Source organism: Staurois parvus, unplaced genomic scaffold (genome assembly GCF_062004578.1).
Source record: "Staurois parvus isolate SC_StPar_1 unplaced genomic scaffold, SC_StPar_1.0 ptg000082l, whole genome shotgun sequence".
Lineage (NCBI taxonomy): Eukaryota > Metazoa > Chordata > Amphibia > Anura > Ranidae > Staurois > Staurois parvus.
Genome location: NW_028317878.1, coordinates 1,609,492 through 1,635,272, shown reverse-complemented (window position 1 = coordinate 1,635,272; position 25,781 = coordinate 1,609,492). Strand labels below are relative to the sequence as shown.

The 25,781-nt window shown below is 39.0% G+C and overlaps 1 protein-coding gene across 3 annotated transcripts in view; it reads left to right on the top strand.

The window, feature by feature from the left end:
* The window catches only part of CREB5 (cAMP responsive element binding protein 5), a 567,180-nt gene that overhangs the window by 529,689 nt on the left and 11,710 nt on the right, over window positions 1-25,781 (top strand). For all 3 annotated transcript variants that reach the window (XM_089669884.1, XM_089669883.1, XM_089669886.1), the window contains 2 exons: window positions 11,020-11,247; window positions 22,656-22,764. In XM_089669884.1, coding sequence (XP_089526010.1) covers window positions 11,020-11,247; window positions 22,656-22,764 — 337 coding nt within the window. The remainder of the gene's footprint in view (window positions 1-11,019; window positions 11,248-22,655; window positions 22,765-25,781) is intronic.

Here is a 25,781-nt window from a genome sequence, read left to right as displayed (position 1 = left end):
GGATGAGAAGAAGGAGAAGGAGAAGGATGAGAAGAAGGAGAAGGAGAAGGATGAGGAGAAGGAGAAGGATGAGAAGAAGGAGAAGGATGAGAAGAAGGAGAAGGAGAAGGATGAGAAGAAGGAGAAGGAGAAGGATGAGAAGATGGAGAAGGAGAAGGATGAGAAGAAGGAGAAGGAGAAGGATGAGAAGAAGGAGAAGGAGAAGGATGAGAAGAAGGAGAAGGAGAAGGATGAGAAGAAGGAGAAGGATGAGAAGAAGGAGAAGGATGAGAAGAAGGATGAGAAGAAGGAGAAGGATGAGAAGAAGGAGAAGGAGAAGGATGAGAAGAAGGAGAAGGATGAGAAGAAGGAGAAGGATGAGAAGAAGGATGAGAAGAAGGATGAGAAGAAGGATGAGAAGAAGGAGAAGGATGAGAAGAAGGACAGTTCTGTGACAGTTTCTGTCTATTTCTGACAGTTCTGGGACATTCACTCCATACAGCTGTTTCAACCGCTGTATGGAGGGAATGTCATGGAACTGTCAGAAATAGACTATTAATGACAGTTCTGGGACTGTTCTTCCATACAGCGGTTGAAACATTGTATGTATTTGTTTCCATAAATGGATCCATTTATGGAAACAAATACATACAATGTTTCAACCGCTGTATGGAAGGACAGTCCCAGAACTGTCATTAATAGTCTATTTCTGACAGTTCTATGACATTCCCTCCATACAGCGGTTGAAACAGCTGTATGGAGTGAATGTCCCAGAACTGTCAGAAATAGACTATTTATGACAGTTCTGGGACTGTCCTTCCATACAGCGGTTGAAACATTGTATCTATTTTTTTCCATAAATGACATTCTGCAAATACACTTAGAGGAGCGCTGCAGATACACTTTTTGCCGGCTTGGAATTAATCTTATTTTCATCCTACTTCTTCTTCTTCATCCTCATCCTCATAAGAAGAAAAAGAAGAAGTAGGATGAAAATAAGAATAATTCCAAGCCGGCAAAAAGTGTATCTGCAGCGCTCCTCTAAGTGTATCTGCAGAATGTCATTTATGGAAAAAAATAGATACAATGTTTCAACCGCTGTATGGAGTGAATGTCCCAGAACTGTCATAAATAGTCTATTTCTGACAGTTCTGGGACATTCACTCCATACAGCTGTTTCAACCGCTGTATGGAGGGAATGTCATAGAACTGTCAGAAATAGACTATTAATGACAGTTCTGGGACTGTCCTTCCATCGCTGTATGGAAGGACAGTCCCAGAACTGTCATTAATAGTCTATTTCTGACAGTTCTATGACATTCCCTCCATACAGCGGTTGAAACAGCTGTATAGAGTGAATGTCCCAGAACTGTCAGAAATAGACTATTTATGACAGTTCTGGGACTGTCCTTCCATACAGCGGTTGAAACATTGTATCTATTTTTTTCCATAAATGACATTCTGCAAATACACTTAGAGGAGCGCTGCAGATACACTTTTTGCCGGCTTGTAATTAATCTTATTTTCATCCTACTTCTTCTTCTTCATCCTCATCCTCATAAGAAGAAAAAGAAGAAGTAGGATGAAAATAAGAATAATTCCAAGCCGGCAAAAAGTGTATCTGCAGCGCTCCTCTAAGTGTATCTGCAGAATGTCATTTATGGAAAAAAATAGATACAATGTTTCAACCGCTGTATGGAGTGAATGTCCCAGAACTGTCATAAATAGTCTATTTCTGACAGTTCTGGGACATTCACTCCATACAGCTGTTTCAACCGCTGTATGGAGGGAATGTCATAGAACTGTCAGAAATAGACTATTAATGACAGTTCTGGGACTGTCCTTCCATACAGCGGTTGAAACATTGTATCTATTTGTTTCCATAAATGGATCCATTTATGGAAACAAATAGATACAATGTTTCAACCGCTGTATGGAAGGACAGTCCCAGAACTGTCATTAATAGTCTATTTCTGACAGTTCTATGACATTCCCTCCATACAGCGGTTGAAACAGCTGTATGGAGTGAATGTCCCAGAACTGTCAGAAATAGACTATTTATGACAGTTCTGGGACTGTCCTTCCATACAGCGGTTGAAACATTGTATCTATTTTTTTCCATAAATGACATTCTGCAAATACACTTAGAGGAGCGCTGCAGATACACTTTTTGCCGGCTTGGAATTAATCTTATTTTCATCCTACTTCTTCTTCTTCATCCTCATCCTCATAAGAAGAAAAAGAAGAAGTAGGATGAAAATAAGAATAATTCCAAGCCGGCAAAAAGTGTATCTGCAGCGCTCCTCTAAGTGTATCTGCAGAATGTCATTTATGGAAAAAAATAGATACAATGTTTCAACCGCTGTATGGAGTGAATGTCCCAGAACTGTCATAAATAGTCTATTTCTGACAGTTCTGGGACATTCACTCCATACAGCTGTTTCAACCGCTGTATGGAGGGAATGTCATAGAACTGTCAGAAATAGACTATTAATGACAGTTCTGGGACTGTCCTTCCATACAGCGGTTGAAACATTGTATCTATTTGTTTCCATAAATGGATCCATTTATGGAAACAAATAGATACAATGTTTCAACCGCTGTATGGAAGGACAGTCCCAGAACTGTCATTAATAGTCTATTTCTGACAGTTCTATGACATTCCCTCCATACAGCGGTTGAAACAGCTGTATGGAGTGAATGTCCCAGAACTGTCAGAAATAGACTATTTATGACAGTTCTGGGACATTCCCTCCATACAGCGGTTTCCGGCAAAAAGTGTATGTGCAGAGTTCCTCTATTCTGCAGATACACTTAGAGGAGCTCTGCAGATACACTTAGAGGAGCTCTGCACATACACTTTTTGCCGGCTTGGAATTATTCTTATTTTCATCCTACTTCTTCTTCTTCTTCTTCTTCATCCTCATCCTCATCCTCTTCTTCTTCTTCTGAGGATGAGGATGAGGATGAAGAAGAAGAAGAAGTAGGATGAAAATAAGATTAATTCCAAGCCGGCAAAAAGTGTATGTGCAGAGCTCCTCTAAGTGTATCTGCAGAGCTCCTCTAAGTGTATCTGCAGAATAGAGGAACTCTGCACATACACTTTTTGCCGGCTTGCAATTATTCTTATTTTCATCCTACTTCTTCTTCTTCTTCTTCTTCTTCATCCTCTTCTTCTTCTTCTGAGGATGAGGATAAAGAAGAAGAAGAAGAAGAAGAAGTAGGATGAAAATAAGATTAATTCCAAACAGGCAAAAAGTGTATGTGCAGAGCTCCTCTAAGTGTATCTGCAGAATAGAGGAACTCTGCACATACACTTTTTGCCGGCTTGGAATTATTCTTCTTTTCATCCTACTTCTTCTTCTTCTTCATCTTCATCCTCAGAAGAAGAGGATGAGGATGAGGATGAAGAAGAAGAAGAAGAAGTAGGATGAAAAGAAGAATAATTCCAAGCCGGCAAAAAGTGTATGTGCAGAGTTCCTCTATTTCTGACAGTTCTCTCACAGCTTCTTCACATGTACAGCGGTTGAAACATCTGTATCCTAAATGGAAACTAATAGATACAATTTGTATCTATTAGTTTCCATTTAGGATACAGATGTTTCAACCGCTGTACATGTGAAGAAGCTGTGAGAGAACTGTCAGAAATAGAGGAACTCTGCACATACACTTTTTGCCGGCTTGGAATTATTCTTCTTTTCATCCTACTTCTTCTTCTTCTTCTTCATCCTCATCCTCATCCTCTTCTTCTGAGGATGAAGATGAAGAAGAAGAAGAAGTAGGATGAAAAGAAGAATAATTCCAAGCCGGCAAAAAGTGTATGTGCAGAGTTCCTCTATTTCTGACAGTTCTCTCACAGCTTCTTCACATGAACAGTGGTTGAAACATCTGTATCCTAAATGTAAACTAATAGATACAATGTTTCAACCGCTAAACATGTGTTCCTTCTGTCAGAGAACTGTCAGAAATAGCGGAGCTCACTGCAGGGACACTTTTGCCGGCTGATCGGGAAATGTTCGATTCGCGCACCCGAAGTAGGCAAAATTTCGGTTTCGCCGCGAATCGAATATTTCCTGAAATTCGACTCGAATTCCGGTTCGCCTGGTTCGATTCGCTCATCTCTACTAACATTTATAGGTAAAGTTGATCCAGGGAATATCCGATTGCCTCTCGGGGGATCAGGAAGGACATTTTTTCACTGCAGTAACAAATTGGATCATGCTTTGCTGTGGGTTTTTTTGTTTTCCTCTAGATCAACTGTGGGTATAGGATTATAACTTTTTTTTTTTTTTAATGGTTGAACTGGATGGACTTTTGTCTTTTTTCAGCCAGACTAACTGTAACGATGTAATCTTTCTAAAGGAAAACAATAGCTTTCATCCAAAAAACAGATTTGATTACTAATTCCAATTTTTGACGTCAAGAGATAGTAATTACAACCCCAATTACCTTATTTTCCTTTAAGTAACCATTACAGGGAAACAGAAGAGCGCTTTTAGATGTAGCTCCTCGTGTCTAGTGTGCACTTGTTTGGTACTATGGCCTTCTATATGTGTAAAAAAAAAAGGTGTTTAAATTAGCCTCATAAATGTTCATCTGTGCAGTAAATACATTAAGTAGGAAAACTTTTTTTTGGCTAAAGTTCTAGTCAGACAGCAGATGTGTTACAAACAAGACTGTAGACACATAAATTACAGACTTCTGAAGTCTCAAGAAATTTCTGCTGCACTCTATGTACAAATTAACAGACTGTCTTTTATGTGACAGCCTCGCTGAAATGTTCAAATTTGGTGTTTGAGCCTATTCATTTGCAGAGCTCATTACGAATAAAGGTAAAAATCTGAACAGCAGTTACAGGTGCGGATTTCAGCTAAACAGACTGTCCAACAGACATGTATTTAAGTGGAGAGAAAAAGCAGTTTAGAGGTGATGATAAGCAGTAGTGCTTTTTATTTATATAATTGTAGTACTAGTGTTTTAATTTGCATTTATATGTTTTAACTTCACTGTGCTGCCCCTGAGTATTCAAGCAGCCAATTTGCATTGATCTCAGTAATGCAGACTTCTCCCCAGTAGCAGAACTTCATTTCTTAAAGTGAACCTCCAATTTTGTGAAGTTAAATAATATATAATATAATAATATGGAGAAGCATACTTGATCCAGCGTATCATCTCTTATCAATGGGTACCTACAGAAGATGGCTGTGTGTCGTCTGAGCTACAGATTTTTTTACTCCTCTCAGCAGGCACTGTTCTCCCCTCCCCCTCTGTCCTACTACATCATTTACCCAAAAGAGGCTTAAGTAATTTCAAAATTCTAAATATTGTGCTATTCCCCATGGTAGCTGGCAGCCAAAGCCTCAGACCCACAGGAGTATTACTGTGTAAAATTATTCACACAATATTAGATTTTATTATATCACAGTGGCTAAATGGTTAGCACTTCTACCTGGCAGTACTAGGGTCTTGGTTCGAATCCCAGCCATGGCACCTCCTGCCTGGAGTTTGCATGTTCTCCCTGTGCCTGCGTGGGGGTACTCCAGTTTCCTCCCACACTCCAAAGACATGCTGGTAGGTTAATTGGATTCTGTCTAAATTGGCCCTTGTATATGAATGTGAGTTAGGGACCTTAGATTGTACGCCCCTTGAGGGTTAGGGACTGATGTGAATATACAATATATATGTAAAGCGCTGCGCAAATTGACGGTGCTATATAAGTACCTAGAATAAATATCGAATGAAAGAGCCCAAATATTTTATTTTGGATAGTGCAATGAGTGGTTAATACCCCTGTCAAGTTCTTATTGCTGTCTGCATTGCTGTGCAATTCACTCTCTCTATTTAAAGCATAAAGGAAAGAGGAGCAGAGAAAAACTGATACTCCTATAACATCAAAAAACTTATGAAAGTCCTAATAAGTCTCCTATATTGCAGTGGAATAAATCTGTCCCAATATATGCGAGTCCATTCTCAAAGGTCAAGCTAATCCTTAGAGTAGAAGCTGACTCTGGCATAAAGGAGACAAAAGAAGAAGCGCCTCTAAGTGTAGACTCATAGACAATTTTATTGCTCACAAAGAAGGGAGCTCACATTTTTCAGGGGAATTAAAAGGCTCATCAGTAAAAACACATCACCGGGAAAGACCTCCAACTCCTGGGGAAGTCAGCCAGTAGACATCCACTGTCTGGAACTGTCTGAAACTGAGGGCTGGAACATTCCAGCCCTCAGTTCCAGAGAGTGGATGCCTGCTGGCCGACTTGTCCGTTCTGTGACAACTGAATGCACTGAGACCTTGGCGGTTTTCTCCCCAGGAGTTGGTGACCCTTCCCGGTGATGAGCCTTTTCATTCCCATGAAAAATGTGCGGTCCCTATTTTGTGAGCAATAAAATTGTCTATGAGTCTACACTTAGAGGTGCTTTTCCCTGTTTCTTTTTATTCTCTCTATTTGCCCTGTCGTTTATTGTCACTGTGAGAGAAAATCCCAAATTTTGAGTTACCATGGAATAGGAATAGAAGAGAAATAGTCCAGTTTAGACACTTGTTTTTGATGGTAACTAAGAGATGATTCAGCTCACTTTGGAGAAATGTACTATCACTTCATGTTGTAGTACAAAAAGTGAGGGACATTTCCCCAATAAGACATAGGTGAGGTTTTACACTTTCCTTACTCTATTAAAAGCTAAAACATGTTATATACAGATACACTTTAACATTAGCTTGACCATAAATATCAGATATTGTATAGGCCAGTGATACCCACCCAGATACCAGTAAGCTAAATGTGGCTGTCATTTACCTTTTGGCATGTACTGTACATCCTGTAAGCAAGTGTTCAATATCTCCATTTGAACACCTGCAGGGCTGTTGAGTTACAAATATAAAATTGAGCAGAGGTTTCATAAAAAAAAAATTAACAGAGAATTAAGTGTTTTGTAAGTGCTGTTTATATAGTGTGGCTTGCTAATCTAGGGACATTCAAATACAGAGCATCTCAAACTGATGTCAAAAGCAAGTTGAATTTGCCCATCGACACAACCCCAAAGTCTGTCGACACAGGCCCTTGGGCTGTTTTTAGATTTTGATCTCTGTGAGCTTATTCAATCAAAAAACTCCATTTAAAATTTACCTTAGCAAAGGCTGCCTGTCAAGAATAATTGAAGTGACAGTAGCCATGCTTTTGAAAGTTTTCCATGTGCTCAGACCTGTATAACTGTATAACATAGAGAAATGCTTCTTCAGTTAGGACTGCACAATAGCAGCAAAATATTGAATTTGAATATTTAGACACAATATGATTCCTAATAATGCAGCTTGAGATAAGATATTGTAATTATTGAATTACGAACTGTTAACATTTCTTACATAACATGGGACATTTGTCAAGGTAACTCTAACTTGGGTAGCTTATTGAACTCATTGAATAAGAAAGTAAAGTTTTAGATGCTGATTTACTAATGGAGTTGAGAATCTTAACACAAAAAAATTGTGAAAATGTTTGTCAGGAAATGTGAAAAGCAAATTCCCATTTACTTATTTCATCTACAAATGATTAGATATTTGCAGTAAATGTTATTTTCTCACCTCTTTACGTAAGTCTTGTAATTGACTTGCTTAAAGGATAAGTTCATATTTGTATTAATATGTACTGCATAAAATGTAATGCATAAAGGAGACCTCTGTATTTTATAAAGCATTGTTCAGTGGAGAAAAAAATTAGCTTACTTTAAAAGATATTCCTGTAGGCCAAGCGTAGCATCCCTGAAACTTGGCAAGAAAATATCCATTGAAAGAGATCAACCACATCATGCACAGAATCTAGGACATGAGAACTGTTTTCACAAGCACCTAAGGCATGCCCCAGCATCTAAAGAATCTCGCTCTGACATACAACCAAGCATGCGCAGTGTGCTGTTCCTGCCCTGTCACAGCAAAAAGTGAAATCTGTGGCTGCTGTGACAGGGGAAGAAGAGTGCACTGCACATGCATGGTTGTATGTCAGATTGAGAGCAATCATTCCTTAGATGCTGGTGTCACACCCAATGGTTCAGTGTCATATATTCTACACAGAATGCACTGGATTTCTCTCATGAGAAAAAAAGACATATTTATTACAATTACACCAGTATATACACATTACTCAATTGACTCCTTAAGATGGTCATAGATTAATTGAAATCTGGCTGGTTTAGCAGGGATCAGGCAAATTCCAATCCATGTTTGGCCACTGTAGTCGAACAGAAGTTAATCTACCAATTGATTTCTGTTCAACCACCCTTTCACATAAAATACGCTCAACCAGCATCTGTAGCCAATGGCTGCAGTGCTGATCTGTGTATTCTGACAGCTGGCGAGCCCCATCCATCTCAAATTTGTGAATAGGGGAATCTGTTCAATTTTTTTTTTCGTTCAGCCAACAGGTTGAACAATGTATGGGCAGCTTTAGTCTTCTAATCCCTACTGGAAAAATCACAGTTGGCATCCAGCTGTTATGAGTGACAGATGTAAAGACAACAGTAGCAAATCAGACCCCAATTGTTCAGGTGCAGGCTAGAACAATAATTTCAATCCTTCTTCTATGAGCAATGCAAAGTATTGATTGAAATCATGTTATCCATGAACAGGATCATTGTGTTTCACTTTCCTGAATCAATAAAACAAAAGTTTTATCTTTAAAGTTTAAATCTAGACTTATATAAAAGAAAATATGTTCCAGCTATGTATACATTAATAATCTTTACATTCATTTTATATAGGTTTGTACAAGTCCCATAAATTGTGGATAGTACTCTAAAGCAATCAGAACTCTGTGCTGTGAGTGCTATCAGTCTGACATTGTGAACATGCTAACCCAAGAGAATAGCACATGAGATGAACTCATCCATGAGCTAATGCTCCTTCATTGTCCAAAAGGCTGGCTGGCACCAAGTCAGTGACCAAGCTACATTGCATAGTGTAGAGTATTATTTAAAGCCAATTTGTTTTTAATTTTGTTTTTATTTTGGCTGGAGTGGGGAAGGGTTAGAGCCCCTGTCAGTTTGTATTACTGTCCCCAATAGGGAGATTCTTTTTTTTTTTTTTTTTGCTTGGGTGACCATTGTCACTGGGACAGAAAGTGAGAGAATGTCCAAAAGTTTGAATTGTTAATAGACTAGTAATAGAGTATTGCACATTTCTTTATAAAAGGGGTATCTGATATTTTAAAATGTATATACCTTATTCCAGGTAAAGCAAGCAGTTGGTGGAAAAATGTGTACTTTGCTTCACAGAAAAATAAAAATTGGTTAAAAGCAAATTGTCAATTACATAGTAGATTAATTTCAGCACATTTACTCAATAAGAAATAAAACACATTTATTCCAGATTATCACTATGGTGTCCTTTTATCATGCAGTAAATGACCGCTGCTCAGTTCTCTGGCATTCTCAGAGGAGACAGTTCTCTTCTGAATGCCTGTTCATGAAGCGGTGTAGATTTCTTCTCCTATTGAGGGGAGAAGTGATCTACAAATGCTTTGAAAGCTAGAAAACGGCTGCTGTTACTATAATCTCGCAAGATTACAGTAAGAGATCAGTCAAACACACAATTTAGTAAGCAGCAGTAAATTACCGCTGCTTTGTTTGTGGTTCCCCCGATTCTCCACCTCTGGGCTGGAGAATCTGGAGAGAGAATTTTCACACAGATTGCTAGTGAAGGGCTGACATTGCTCCTTCATACACTATCCATCTGTGTGCTGAGATGATCAGCGGAGAAACATGTTCTCCGCTGATCATCTCTGTTTCCTAAACCACTAATGATCTGAGATCAGCAACAATCCTTAGGATCGTCACTGATCTCTGTTTCATAAAAGGACACCCTTATTTGGTAGAAGGTTAAATGGGAATAATTACAGAGATATATTAAAAGACACCTACAATTTTCTAATAAGAAGAGCTTGTTATGCCTCGTATGTTATGTCTCGTTCTTTGTATGTTACCATGACAGGATAAGAAACTGAGGTTGTGGTGGCAATAAGTGTATGTGGCTTATCAGTGTAAAGTTGACCATATACAAAATATTCTGATAGAATACTCTTCTGCAGATCTACCAACAACTTTCTTGAGCAGCTGAGGATGGCCTATGAGGTACAGGAGGCATGGACTATGCCCCCTGACATAACCAAGTGACCACATATAATATTCAGTATATATGTAGCTACAGAAGATTGTACGAGAATATGGACATCTTTTGGAAAATGGTCAAATACTGTGTACGTGCTACAGTGACAGTTGCAGCTTGGAGACATGCTGCAGGACAGTCCAAGACTGGGCATATGTTTCTGGAGACTGCTAGAGCTTACTGCCATTACAGCCCCTTTACAAACTAGTGATCCCACTGCCACTGCCTACTGCTAAGGTTTGAGGGCTACACAACAAATACTTAAAGAACCACATGTGGCCCATGGACCACATATTAGGCACCTGCAATGTTGATTGAGGGCCTGCCTAACTGGATCTGAATTGAATGTGTTGATTGGGTTGGCCTTCACATTACATATTATAATGTGTATGACAATGCGTGGCACCAAACTCCTCCTCACTATAGGTTCCTTACCACTGCCATGGTAACAACAGAAGTAAGGCCTAATTATATGAGAGGGTGGCTTGAGAATATTAAAGGTAGGGATTAGCCATCACTTTAAAAAATATATATATATACCAAGATCATCATGATTGGACAGAAAAAACAATGCAGTGTCTATTTTCCCTACTATTAAATGCCAGCATGTTCAGCAAAATGACAGGTGCACTTTTGAAGAGCGTGGCCTAGTACTATTATCATTACAACAGTCCCTTCTGCTTTAATTAAAGAAAAAAAACCTCTGTATATATTAATTTATGATTCAGACAGACATCTTTCTTTCAGTGTGTATGCTTAAGAAATGCAGAGTGGTTATTTAAATAACATTTGAGTTTTTCTTTTGGCCGACGTTGCCACCACCACATTTCACATGTGTGTTTTTAGTGGTCTAGAGAGTCAATTAGCTTTTCTTCTTGGTCCAGCTCTCACCAGCAGCACAGCAAATGCAGCCCACTCAGACAATACAGCCCCCTCAGCCCACGGGAGGCCGACGCAGGCGGGTGGTGGACGAGGATCCAGACGAGAGGCGGCGAAAGTTTCTGGAAAGGAACCGAGCAGCTGCCACGCGGTGCAGACAGAAAAGGAAGGTCTGGGTGATGTCACTGGAAAAGAAAGCAGAGGAACTCACCCAGACAAACATGCAGCTTCAGGTGTGTACTGTATAGCTTCACAAAGCCACTGTTTATAACTGAGCATTTTCTCTACACGTCCATCATACACAAGACATATCACATTAATAACGAAAACGCAGACATAATCTGCTCTCGCAGATGACTGAGGTCCTTCTTATGTAAACACTTTGTGTCAAAGGATGCCAAAGGACTTTGAATATGCACTTGCTTCAAAGAAACCTTTACAGAGCAAGCAGCTGTATGTTGTTGAAAATGTAGCCCTGATTTCAGCATTTAGCAGAAAACCAGTGATTGGATAAGCAGCAGATCACCAACTAGATATAGCACCATATTTTCACCAAGCCTTTCGGTGTCTGGAATAATGGTACACTATCACTAAGAATCCCAGCAGGCCACGGCTATATTTATTTACTATCAGCAGTGTCCAGTCCGAGGTCTGACTATGCAACTTCTAGCAATTCTCTACAGAGACTTTGAGATTTAAATGAAAGAAAAATTTCAAGCAAAATTTGAGTTTCAAGAGGAACTTAAAAATGGTAAATTTGCATTGTCTTAGTCTACTCTACAACACTGACAGGTGCAGTTTAAAATGTATGAAATCTTTTTCATGTTGGTCTGTCGCTGTAAAGGTTTTTTTGAAAATCAAGTATACTTAAAGTATAACTAAAGTTAATTGTTGTTTTAGTTTTGGATAGAGTGGAGAACGATTTAAACACCTGTCAGGTTGGTATTGCTGTATGTGTCCCCATTAGGGACATTCGCCTTCTCTGTCCTGTTTATTATTATGGCTGAAAGTGCAAGAAAAAGAAAATACCATATTTTGAACAGGAAATTTTCCAAAGGAGACGCTAGATCTGGTGACCCTGGTAACCACGAGGGATTCCTTCACTTTGGAGGGATTTTATCTCAGTTCCTGTTTTAACTATGGATTAACCTTCCTGGCGGTATGATTATTTCAGATTTTTGGTGCTGAAAGCGGTACCATTTTTTTGCATGGAAATATGTATTTTTTTATTGTAGGCTGTAATTTTTAGGAATAACTCACTGAAATCTCTCCGAACAAGAGTCTAGTAAACATCCCGGGTATGATAAAATTTGAAACACAAAATCATAAATTATAATTTAATAAATAATCATGAAAATAATAATATAATAATAATAATAATAATAAATTGAATTCAATAATATAATCAAACCAAAAACAATGAAATTTGAAATAGAGCGCCAAGTTCGCACATCACTGAGCAAAGTCGCAAAATAATTTTCAGTGTCTGATGACGAATTTCTCCACGAATCATAATCACTCAATTCTGCAAGTGCTTCTGATTTACTATCGCTGTTGTCTAGCTGGTCTAAAACCGTTTTTGACCTAAAGGGACGCTTTCTGGACGCCATGGACATTTCTCAGTTTCCAGGCAGAAAAAACAGTAAAAATGAAGGCAGGGCACAGGACAAAGCACTCGGGACAAAATGTATGTGAAATAGTTTGATACAGTAACGTTTTACTATGTGATTTTAGTGATTTTAGTGAGTGTCATTTTTTAATTTCCCACCGTTCCGTCCCCTGTACGTCCCGACGCTCGCAGGGGACGGAATCCAGATGACAGATGCCGGCATACGCCGGATTACATTGCTGGGGACACTGCAGGAGGGACATTGCGGGAGCGCAGGACAAGGTAAGTGATTGGGGGATCGTGGAGCAGCGCTGTATGGTATTCCTGAGTGTAGCTCGGGGTTACCGCTTGTGGTACTGAAACTTTACCCCGAGCTACACTCGGGAATACCGCCAGGGAGGTTAAGAAGTAAACGGAAATCTCTCCAATGCGTAAAGAAAACAGACCATGGTTATAACCCTCCCTTATTCTATCCAGTGGAAAAAAAAGTTGTTTTGCCTTTTGTTCTACTTTAATACAAAATAAAATATACAGTATATTAACCTCAAAAACAAAAATGATATATATTGCATCCTACCAGTCCTTGTGTGCTGATGTCATCAGGCGCTCATCATGTGGTGGATGCATTAGTTTTCTTTTTTAGGATACATACCATTTCTGTAAGTACAGAAAAACACGTGTTACTTATGTCACAAATCCTGTGATCCTGTCCTGTACTCTGAAATTTCAAACAATGTTATCAGCTTTCTAAGCTATGTTTTTTAAACAATAAAACAACTTCCTCAGTGTAATGTAGTAGATGAGGAGAGGGGTAGGTGTTTGCAGTCCTAATCAGGAGAGAAATTTAGGATGACAAGGATGCTTCTTAATAGATGCAGTGCAGTGTTATTACCCTAGGACTGAAAGTTTGTTACCGACAGGATCACTAGGTACTTATTAAGGAAATACAGCCTACAGAAAAAAAAACATGATATAGCCACCACACCCAATGACTGACAAGCTGCAATATATTAAGTTTTTGATTTGGGGTTTAGCAAAACTTTAAATTATATTGGTATTTAGCTAGACAATTTATTTCCTATTTCCTAAAAGATGAAACATAATCATTTAGTATACTGTATATGACAAATTATATATTAATATGTATTATATATTTATGTAAATTGTTTTGCTTTTTGATCATTTATATATAATAATCATTTTGTTGTTGTTTTGATACAATGGCCACTAAACTGGCTATGAATAAAGTTTGCTGAAACTTCATTTACATTCCTCTGGGGAGACACTTCAGGGTAGATTAAGACTGTGTTCACAGTGATCCGCTTTTGGTGCGTTCTTCAGTTAAAAAAAGCAGAAGAAAACTGAATCCATTTAAATTCTAGGCCCTCTTGACACTAATTTCTTCCATTTCAGTTGCGGTGAAAAAATGTTTCTTCAGTTTAAAAAAGTACCAAAAACACATTGCTCCATTGAAATGCATGGAACCCGCACCAAAAACACATCAAAAAGACAATGCACCTGTGGGAAGTGCTTTGTCCAGTGGGGAAAAATACATAAAAAATTCAACAAAAATGCATATGTTATTATAGTGTGTTTTTTCAGCAGAGCAGTGTGAAAGTAGCCTTACTAAAACTAGAGCGCTCAGAAACTGGTACAGCTGTGCATGGTAGTCAATCAGCTTCTAACTTGTTCAATCAAACTTTGCCAATATAACCTGGAAGCTGATTGGTTTCTATACATAGCACCAGATTGTTGCACTTTCCAGTTTTAGTAAATAACCCCCTACAAGTCTTATGTACAGTATACAAAGTAGGATAAAAGTAACATTTCTTGCTGCCCATTGCAACTTCTTTGATTTGTTTTATAATTCATACTGTGAAAATGACACTGAAGCTGGAATTGATTGGTTGCTACAGGCAGCAATAAATGTAAGCTTTATCAGGCTTTTTTTACAAAGTGCCATGGTTCTTTAACCTCCCTGGCGGTAATCCCGAGTGTGGTTTGGGGTTAATTTTCAGTATCAAAATCAGTAACCCTGAACCACACTCGGGATTACACTGTAGTGTAATTTACCTTGTCCCTGCGATCTCCTGATGTCCTCCCACTGTGTCCTCCGGCCAATGCCGACATCCGTCCTCTGGGTTCCCTTCCCTGCGAGCACCATGACGCCGGGGGGCGGAACCGGCGGGAGATTAAAAAAAGTAAACAAAACATGACATACACACAATACATTGTAATCTGTTAGGATTAGATTACTGTATCAAACCATTTCACCTCAGCTTTGTTCCTATTGCTTTGTCCAGTGCCCTGCCTACACTTTTAGCATTCTTTCTGCCTGGAAACTTGAGAACGTCCATGGCATCCACAAAGCGTCCCTTTATGTCAAAAGCAGCTAGAAAACAGAGATAGTGAATTAGAATCACTTGCAGAATTGAGCGATAATGATTCGTGGAGAAATTCACCATCAGACACTGAAAGTGACGACAGCAACGATTCTGCGACTGAGCTCAGTGATGTGTGAACTTGGTGCTCTGTAAATATATTGTATATAAGCAAGCGCTAATGATGACTATAAAGCAGCTAGCACACAAGGTATAGGTAGCGATCCCCACAAGTATATGTATAAAAAAAGTGCAGCGCTAAAATCACAATGAAAAAGAAAATGTATCAAGTGTATCAGCCTTAAAGAAAACAAATGCAGGCACCACATCTAAGGAATGCTATCTCCCCTAGGACAAAGGTTCCTCTTCCACCTATGCCTCTGATGGAGCAGTTCGTTTAACCCCCTGGCTGCCTCTTCACCTCCAGATGTGATATACCTATATGCCTGTTATCATTAACCTTCTGGTGAGTGTACATCTGACCGAGGTGGTGGATTCCCCTGTGTGATTAATTTCACGTTCACATCCTGCACTTTAGAATACTGCACTTTATAAATCTATGGACACTTTTTGAACTCAATTTCTTTTTGGACTTATAATTTTAATATTGCATGAATTACCTATGTGCAACCGGGAATATCAGTAAATTTACTATTTATTGATTATTTTAATTGCACTTGTAGTGCATTTATCATCAGTTTTGCTCATGGACATAATTTCCTTTCTGTTTGCTGATTTCTTGTCTAATATATTCGCAAGTTTTATATATATATTTATGTGTCGCACTTTACCGTTCCACTTGATACATTTACTTTTTCATTGTGATTTTAGCGCTGCACTTTTTTTATACATGAACTTGGTGCTCTATTGACTGTGGTACGGATCAGGCAGCGCCCCCAAGATTCCCATTTACTGGAGCATCTGGTATGAGAGTAGACGTTGAACATGACAACCCTTTGGCATACTCACAATTATTTCTGACCGATGAGGTTATTGAAAAAATGGAATGTTTGCTAGACTCTTGTTTGGACAGATTTAAGCGAGTTATTCCTAAGAATTACAGGCCTACAATATAAAACAACAAATTTCCATGCAAAACAATGTACTGCTTTGACATTCAAAAATATTGACATAATCAGACCGCCAGGGAGGTTAAAGAGACCATGTCACTAATTTAAATAAATTGCATGTAATAGTACAGAAAGTATCATAAATGCTTTTTTGAAACTTTTTTTATTTCCAAAAATTGTTTTTATTCACTTGCCATGTGCCTTTGAATTTGCTAGAAAACTTGACTATTCCATGGAAGTCAATCCCTAGCATGCCCCCTCCTTTCTTGCACATCATAGGCCTCTTCTCTTCTGGAGGTGTCTCATTACTGTCTATGCTGGCCCAGCATCTACACCTATCCCCTACCCTCCTTACTTAGCCTTTTATATAGCCGCCAGTCGAATAGTATAAAGAGTCACTTGAGTGACAGCTTGGAGTTTGCTGGGGCTGATAACAATGCAGCCAAGAGCCCAGCAGCAGTCTCAGCACTTTTTGATGTCTACATAATGGAGGCTTGTACAGGTAAATAACATGCATACAATACATTAAATGCACATAATGGGAAGATTTTTGTTAAAATGAACGGTCCGGTGACAGGGTCTCTTTAGGACAAGGGAAAGTGAGTGAGACAGTATGATTTGCTTGAGTGCTGTGTATCCTTGACTGTGTATATGTATATTAGAAGCATATACATAAGTGCATACATATACTGTATGTAACCGCATGTAATGATAGATAGATAGACAGACAGACAGACAGACAGACAGACAGACAGACAGACAGATAGATAGATAGATAGATAGATAGATAGATAGATAGATAGATAGATAGATAGATAGATAAATTTTGATTTACTGAAGGCAAAAAGGATGCTCACTTTGCAAAGAAAGTTGCACTTTGCAGGAAATTTGCCCCAGAGTTTAGTGAATAACATGAAGCTCTTCTGACTTTCATCATCCAATCATGTGAAGGCAAAAGTCTTTTTATTTTCCTTGTATGTGATTGGGTATTCTTTGCAAAGTGATACTTTACCACTTTCACTAAGCTCTGGTGCAAATTCCCTTGCAAAGTTCTACTTCCATTGCAACCTCTAAGTGAACGTCCAAGTAAGCAGCCTGTTTGCTCTAGTAAAAAAACCCAATAGCATTCTAAATCAGCATCATTTCCAGAGAATCATTGCCCCATTGATTGGGGTCACATGACTATGATTCTAACCATAAGATGCACTTTAATCTCCCCTGTCATGTAGAGGTGTATGGTACACGTACAAAAATCTTACACACCACTGGAAAATCAAATGGTACTGAGATTATATATGTACACACATATGCATCCTATTACAGAGCACTTGGTTTCAATTCACACATGGGCAAGTTTAGAGATGCTTAGCTTTATTTAAAAGGTTATAATGTCACAGTTTATGCGGAGGTTAAAAATGCATGCCATTGAAGAATATATATCAGCACTGTGCCCCAAGGTAAGATAGTATCTCCCCCTCTTTTATATTTAAGTGCTAAAGTAGAAAGGTTAAGAACATTAACAATTACCATATGCACCTGCAAGATGTCTATGTCAAGCCACATGAAACTAAAAAAGGATGCACATTCACCCAAGTGGGAGCAGCATGGAATAAAAATAGTTTTACATCCTATTTAAAACATAGTTTTTTTCTTAATGTGTGCACGTAATATGTATATTGTTTAAATAACTGTGTATTTTTTATACTATATTGTTTATTAAAATGTATTTGGTAACTTAATAGGACATTTATTTATATATATATATATATATATATATATATATATATATATATATATATATACACTATATTGCCAAAAGTATTGGTACACCCCTACTAATAATTGGATTCAGGTGTTCCAATCACATCACCAATCAGCAGGGAGCATTGCCAAGCTGTGCTGTGTGTCTGCGGGGGTACTCAGAGAGGACGGGGAGTGGACAACACTAGTAGGGGACCCCAGAAGAGGAACCAAGGGGCCCCTGTGCAATACCATTGCATGTTTATTACACTATATTGCCAAAAGCAGTGGGACACCCCTCCAAATCATTGGGTTCAGGTGTTCCAATTACATCCATGGCCACAGGTGTATAAAATCAAGCACCTAGGCATGCAGCCTGTTTCTACAAACATTTGTGAAAGAATGGGTCGCTCTCAGGAGCTCAGTGAATTCAAGTTTGGTGATAGGTTGCCACCTGTACAATAAGTCCATTAATGAAATTTCTTTGCTACTAAATATTCCACAGTCAACAGTTAGTGGTATTATAACAAAGTGGAAGTAACTGGGAACAACAGTAACTCAGCCACGAAGTGGAAGGCCTTATAAAATGACAAAGTGGGTCAGCACATGCTGAAGTGCACAGTGCGCAGATGTTGCCAACTGTCTGCAGAGTCAATAGTTTAAGGCCTCTAAACTTCATGTGGCCTTCAGATTAGCACAGCAACAGTGAGTAGAGAGCTTCATTGAATGGGTGTCCATGGCTGAGCAGCTGCATCCAAGCCTTACATCACCAAGTGCAATACAAAGCGTCTGATGCAGTGGTGTAAAGCACGCCACCACTGGACTCTAGAGCAGTGGAGATGTGTTCTCTGGAGTGATGAATCGCGCTTCTCTGTCTGCCAATCTGATGGACATGTCTGGGTTTGGGTTTGGCAGTTGCCAGGAGAATGGTACTTGCCTGACTGCAATGGGTTGGTTTTCAGGGGTTATCTTCTGACCTCAACCTGATAGAACACCTTAGGGATGAATTAGAAGTGAGACTGCACACCAGACCTTCTCGTCCGACATCTGTGCCTGACCTCACAAATGCGCTTCTGGAGAAATGGTCAAATATACCATAGACACACTCCTAAACCATGTGGACAGCAAAGCGTGGGCCAACTCAATATTGAACCCTACGGACTAAGACTGGGATGCCATTAAAGTTCTTGTGCGTGTAAAGGCAGGCATCCCAATACTTTTGGCAATATAGTATATATATATATATATATATATATATATATATATATATATATATATTGATGCCCTATTAGGTTACTAAATACATCTTGATAAACAATGTAGCTTAAAAAAGTATATTTGTAGCAACTGAACAATAAGCCATGCCAATATATATACAGTGGGGCAAAAAATATTTAGTCAGCCACCAATTGTGCAAGTTCTCCCACTTAAAAAGATGAGAGAGGCCTGTAATTGGCATCATAGGTAGACCTCAACTATGAGAGACAAAATGAGAAAAAAAATCCAGACAATCACATTGGCTGATTTGGAAAGAATTTATTTGCAAATTATGGTGGAAAATAAGTATTTGGTCACCTACAAACAAGCAAGATTTCTGGCTCTCACAGACCTGTACCTTCTTCTTTAAGAGGCTCCTCTGTCCTGGACTCATTACCTGTATCAATGGCACCTGTTTGAACTTGTTATCAGTATAAAAGACACCTGTCCACAACCTCAAACAGTCACTCCAAACTCCACTATGGTGAAGATCAAAGAGCTGTCGAAGGACAGCAGAAACAAAATTGTAGACCTGCACCAGGCTGGGAAGACTGAATCTGCAATAGGCAAGCAGCTTGGTGTGAACAAATCAACTGTGGGAGCAATAATTAGACATATAAGACCATTGATAATCTCCCTCGATCTGGGGCTCCACGCAAGATCTCACCCCATGGGGTCAAAATGATCACAAGAACGGTGAGCAAAAATTCCAGGACCACACGGGGGGACCTAGTGAATGACCTGCAGAGAGCTGGGACCAACGAAACAAAGGCTACCATCAGTAACACACTACGCCGCCAGGGACTCAGATCCTGCAGTGCCAGACGTGTCCCCCTGCTTAAGCCAGTACATGTCCGGGTCCGTCTGAAGTTTGCTAGAGAGCATTTGGATGATCCAGAAGAGGATTGGGAGAATGTTATATGGTCAGATGAAACCAAAATAGAACTGTTTGGTAGAAACACAACTCGTCATGTTTGGAGGAGAGAGAATGCTGAGTTGCATCCAAAGAACACCATACCTACTGTGAAGCATGGGGGTGGCAACATCATGCTTTGGGGCTGTTTCTCCACAAAGGGACCAGGACGACTGATCCATGTACAGGACAGAATGAATGGGGCCATGTATCGTGAGATTTTGAGTGCAAACCTCCTTCCATCAGCAAGGGCATTGAAGATGAAACGTGGCTGGGTCTTCCAACATGACAATGATCCCAAACATACCACCCGGGCAACAAAGGAGTGGCTTCGTAAGAAGCATTTCAAGGTCCTGGAGTGGCCTAGCCAGTCTCCAGATCTCAACCCCATAGAAAACCTTTGGAGGGAGTTGAAAGTCCATGTTGCCCAGCGACAGCCCCAAAACATCACTGCTCTAGAGGAGATCTGCATGGAGGAATGGGCCAACATACCAGCAACAGTGTGTGCCAACCTTGTGAAGACTTACAGGAAACGTTTGACCTCTGTCATTGCCAACAAAGGATATATAACAAAGTATTGAGATGAACTTTTGATATTGACCAGGCCTCTCTCATCTTTTTAAGTGGGAGAACTTGCACAATTGGTGGCTGACTAAATAATTTTTTGCCCCACTGTATATATATATATATATATATATACAGTATGTATATATAGGCATGAGTTATTGTTCAGCTGTTGCATATATGCTTTGCTGTTTTTTTTTCTGGGCTCCATCAGCACTCTCAGAACTGTGACTGAGCTGTCATTGTCAGTTCACCATCACCTACCTACAATTGGGAGACGGCAGGATGAGAGCCAGTTGATGTCAGCACTGTGCAACCAATTAGTGAGTTGCATGATCAGATACCCCTACTACCAGCTTCAGACTTGGTGGCCCTTTTAAAGTGTTGGCTCCCACCAACATAAAGGGGTTAAAGCTGAATTATGTGGAGACATTTTTAACTGCCAGTGGAGTTCTGATTCTCAGCATTAAGTCTTGTAATCCTGGCATCCCTGTTAGACAACATGACCAGATCTGCAACCACTGTTGCATTAGCATGGTAAAAAAAAAACACCACAACCTGCTGATTGGATATTGAAAAAGCAGTACAGTGAGCATGTTATTATGTTTTCTGTTAGTCTATGTACAATGCCTTACTGTACCAGCAGGATCAAATGTAGGCACCGAGTAATGTCTGCACTTAACCTCAGTTATCTTATAGAGCAGCCATTCTCAACCTAGGTTCCTCCAGAGGTTGCTACAGGTTCTTGATATGTGGCTGACTGACCTCTCATTTGATGGTGCTGCATGGTTCAATGTAAGGGACATTTTGTCTACTGGATACCAATATAAAGGGCATTTTTTTAGGGTTTTAGCAGGGGTTCCAAAAGACCTAAAAATCATTTCAAGGGTTCCTCTGGGGTTAAAAAAGGTTGAGAAAGACTGATCTAGAGCGTGAAAAAAATCCCAAACCCAAATACTGTCTTCAGACTGCAAGCTAGTACATTGACCTGCTTCCTTACACATCTAATGCTTGGCCCATCATGTTGATGAAAGGTCTGACTGACCAACAGTGATAAGCAGGTGGAAGGAAGCAGCAGGTCAGAGCACTGACATTCAACCAAAAGTGCTCCCAGGGTAAGTCTAGAACATGATTAAAGGTATATGCAAGAAGGAAAGACCTGTTCTAACAGCTCTGCTATTATACACTGCAGAATAGTATTGCTGAGACTAGAGTTTTTCTTTAAATCATGTCTAGAATATGAAAATATGAACCTTCTATATTGCATTTTTAATTTGCCAGCATTTGAAAGAATGAATGCTCCACAAGGTTTTGAGCCTCTCTCTGACAATTTCCTGGTTCTGTGTACCATGGACAAAAACTCATTTTTAGTTTTAATGACAAGAACATCTCTATATAGCATCTATAAACGTGAGATCACCAGGGTAGGGTGCTGGCCTGAACCATCAGGGACAGCCCTACTACAGCACATTAGCGGCAGACAGCATTCTCTAACTAGCATATGTTGTTGCTTTTATTGCTGAGGTCACTTCCAAGGACAAGGTTGAAAAAAGCAGTTTTAATATATGCTTTGTTCCTTTCAAAACCTGATATTATCTCACAATCTGGCAAATTACACATGTTCCATTTAGCAAGTTTTGAAAACAATAATTAGCTAGACTCCTGTAGAATATGAATTTGTAAGTAATTCTATTGTTTAACGGTCTTGGGTTATAATTTAAGACATAGTCTGTATTAGTTTAAGTAGCATGTTGTAGCTTGTAAAACTGTGGTTAATTGTAACTGAACATTTGGAATCAATCTTGAAATATTTAATACTGGTCAAAAACGGGTTGATTTTGTAGGTCAACATGGTGAAGATTGAGTATTTCTGAAGATAATCTTCCCATGCATAGACAAGGTATTTCAGGTTTTTGTTTAAAACAAGGCTAAAACAGTTAAATTATGGAACTCTGTCCTTTAAAAATTGATACCTGTGCATGTAAAGGGCAGTCACTTAAAGTTTCTGAAGCTATAGTTTCACTATACATGTGTCTGAAAGTATTCTGAATGTTAATGTTGTTTCCATTTTATTGATAAAAGTCTTCTTGGGTTTTTTTTTTTTCAGAATGAGGTTTCCATGTTGAAAAATGAGGTAGCACAACTAAAACAGCTTTTGCTTACACATAAAGATTGTCCAATAACTGCCATGCAAAAAGAGTCGCAAGGATACTTAAGTAAGTACTTGATTTTACTCTAATATTTCTAGTTTAGATGTTTTCTGTAAATAGCTATTTAATATTGTTTTACAGGGTTACCTTTACAGCTCAGGGCCTCTTTCATTAGAAAAACAAATAGAAGAGTGTCCATGTTACACAAAGATCGCATATCACCAAAGTGTTATTTATCCTCATTTTACTGTCACCAGTAGGAGCAATGGGGTTAATTTACTAAAGGCAAATATGCTGTTCCATTTGCAAGAGAAGTTGCTTTTTGCAAGGGAATGTGCCCCTGCTTAGTGAATGTGGTGAGGTTTCACTTAGCAAAGAATACCCAATCATGTGCAAGGAAAATAAAATAAAAAACACTTTTATTTACATGTGATTGGAAGTCAGTAGAGCCATACCTCATTTTCTAAGCTATGGGGAAAATTCCCTTGCAAAGTGCAACTTCCCTTGAAAAGTGGAATCAATAGTTAATATGCAGCTCCAAACGTAACTCTTTCCCTGTGCCTCCAGATATCATCAGGTGCATGACCAGGAGCACAGTAGTAATGCCGCACACTGATGCCAAAACCGATGTAAAACCAGTTTAATATAATACGTAGAGGATTCATGTCCATCTCCCACTCAAATGTGTGTTACCCCACAAAGAGCTTAAAGTGATATTAAACCCAAAAGTAAACATTTATTATATTGCAGCTTTTCATTTCTTATATGTTATGGCTGCATTTGTTTTCTTTTTTGGGCTGCCTTTCTTCTATTTTCATCCAGTGATCTGGCCAGTAAGTCTGTTGTTTTTGAAAAGAACCAGCTCTCTTGCAGATGTATCAATTACAGAGAGGTGACAAACCATTTACCACTGGCAGGGGTGCTTACAAAGATCAGTGTTATTTATTTATGTAAAATCTTTATCCCAAAAGTAACAAAACTGTTTGCTACAACTGCTTAGAAAGTGTTAGCTGGAGTTTGGCTTTGATTTGTTAGTGCACTTAAATCTGCTAGTACATCTAACACTACTTCAACCCCCCCTCAGATTAACAGTGCTGCTGTCCAAATGTGCCCCTGTGTTCCTCCATTCAGAATGGGGGCATTCTAATACAGGAGGTGTGTTGCTGGCCAGATCATCAAGTGAAAACAGAGGAAAAAAGAAAATAAAGGCAACCACCACATCTAGTGATCTGTAAGTTGCAATATATTACATGTTTGGTTTCGGGTTTAATTCCGCTTTAATCATGGAGACCTTGCAAAGTGAACAAAATATTTGACTTTGGTCAAATCAACCCCAATAATCCAGGGCCAAGCAGGGTTGACTTTAATAGGCAGAAAAGATGCATTTAGCAACCAGTCACAAGTGTATTTTCACTTTGGAGCTTGCAGTATACACATAACTGCTAGAATCTGATTGGCTATCACACTTTTCTCAATAATTGTGTATATATATATATATATATATATATATATATATATATATATTTCCAAATCAGAGTTATTCAGTAAGAAGCAACCAGTCAGATATAGTATTATTAGAATCAGGTCAGTAAAAATTATTTCACACTGATAAGTTAGAATACGTTAGTGCATTATACATGTTGGTTTAATAAATCAACTTGTACAATAGGTTTTAGGATATATCTTCCACTAAGGGATAGACATACAATGTAATTTATTGTAACTCCTCTATATAATGTATGCGGGGTCCACAGTCAGTATACAGTAATATAAGACAGAAAGGCTCCATGCACACTAGCTAAAAAAAACGCAGGTTAAAAAATGCTGGTAGTAGTAGCGTTTTAGTAGCATCTTAGTAGTAGTTCAGAAGCGTTAGCATTTTATTAGCTTTTATTCATTAGCATTTTTACAGTATATGTAGAGGGGAAAAAAAATAAAGTTAGAAAAAAAGCCATTAGAAGCGTTTTAGTAGCATTTAGAAGCGTTTAGCGGTTTTTCTGCTGGAAAAACACACCAAAAACTCTAGACGCTGAAGCTCAAAAAATGCTAATAGCCTAAAGCAGTGTGCATGGACAGACAGGATAGCACTATTTAGCTTCTAGGAGCAGAAAAAATGCTAATAACAGCTTATAGGAGCTTAACCCCTTCACGCCGGCGCCTCCCGGGTTTCAGAAGCCGAGAGGCGGGGTGGGGTTTAGGGTCATGTGACCGCCGTGACACGCCTTCATGGCGGTCACATGATTGGGAAAGGTCCCGATCGAAAGAGGAGATCGGGACCTTTCCGTGAGTACCGGACATGTGTGCTGGGAGCGCGCGCTCTCAGCACATGTTCTTTTTTATTAGAACGCAAATGTGCGGCCGCTCGGCGTCTATCCCCAGACGCCGGGAGGTTGCACATTCACGTTCGGCCGCCGTGAAGAGGTTAAAAAAACTACTAGTGTGTATGGAGCCCATCTAATTATGTGGGGACGTCTAACATTTCTCTTTCACTCTAACTTTTTTACATGTAATTACAAATAATCCATAGCCTAAAAGTACATGTACTGAATGTGTTAACCCTAGACCTACCATACACTTTGGCAAACAATCACAGCTAGCCATAATATATGTCAAGCTACCTACCAGTTGTTAACAGAGGCAAATTTACCCAAATCCCCCTCCCCCTATACATTTCAACTACAAAGTTGCCCTTTCATCCCACCAAACTGCGCAAAAAGGTAAAGTGTATCAAAACATATAAAACAAAAAATGTATATATTGCAACTTACCAACCCTTAGATATCATGACTATATTTGTTTTTCACATGCTTTATACCCTGGTAATCCTGTGGATACAACACTTGTTCCTGAGTGACTGTGCTCACGCCTTCACTGTATATATGGATTCATAATAATTAGTACCACCTAGGCTGGACTTTAATTATCTTTATTACATATGGAGTGATGGGATTAGTAGTGTACATATAAAGGATAACATTGTTTTTGTTTCCAGTTCATCACACACACACAAGGCATTTCTGGCAAGATCAAACGGGTATTTTCTGTGCTTGCTGAAAATGTATTTAGCCTGAAAAATGAAAACT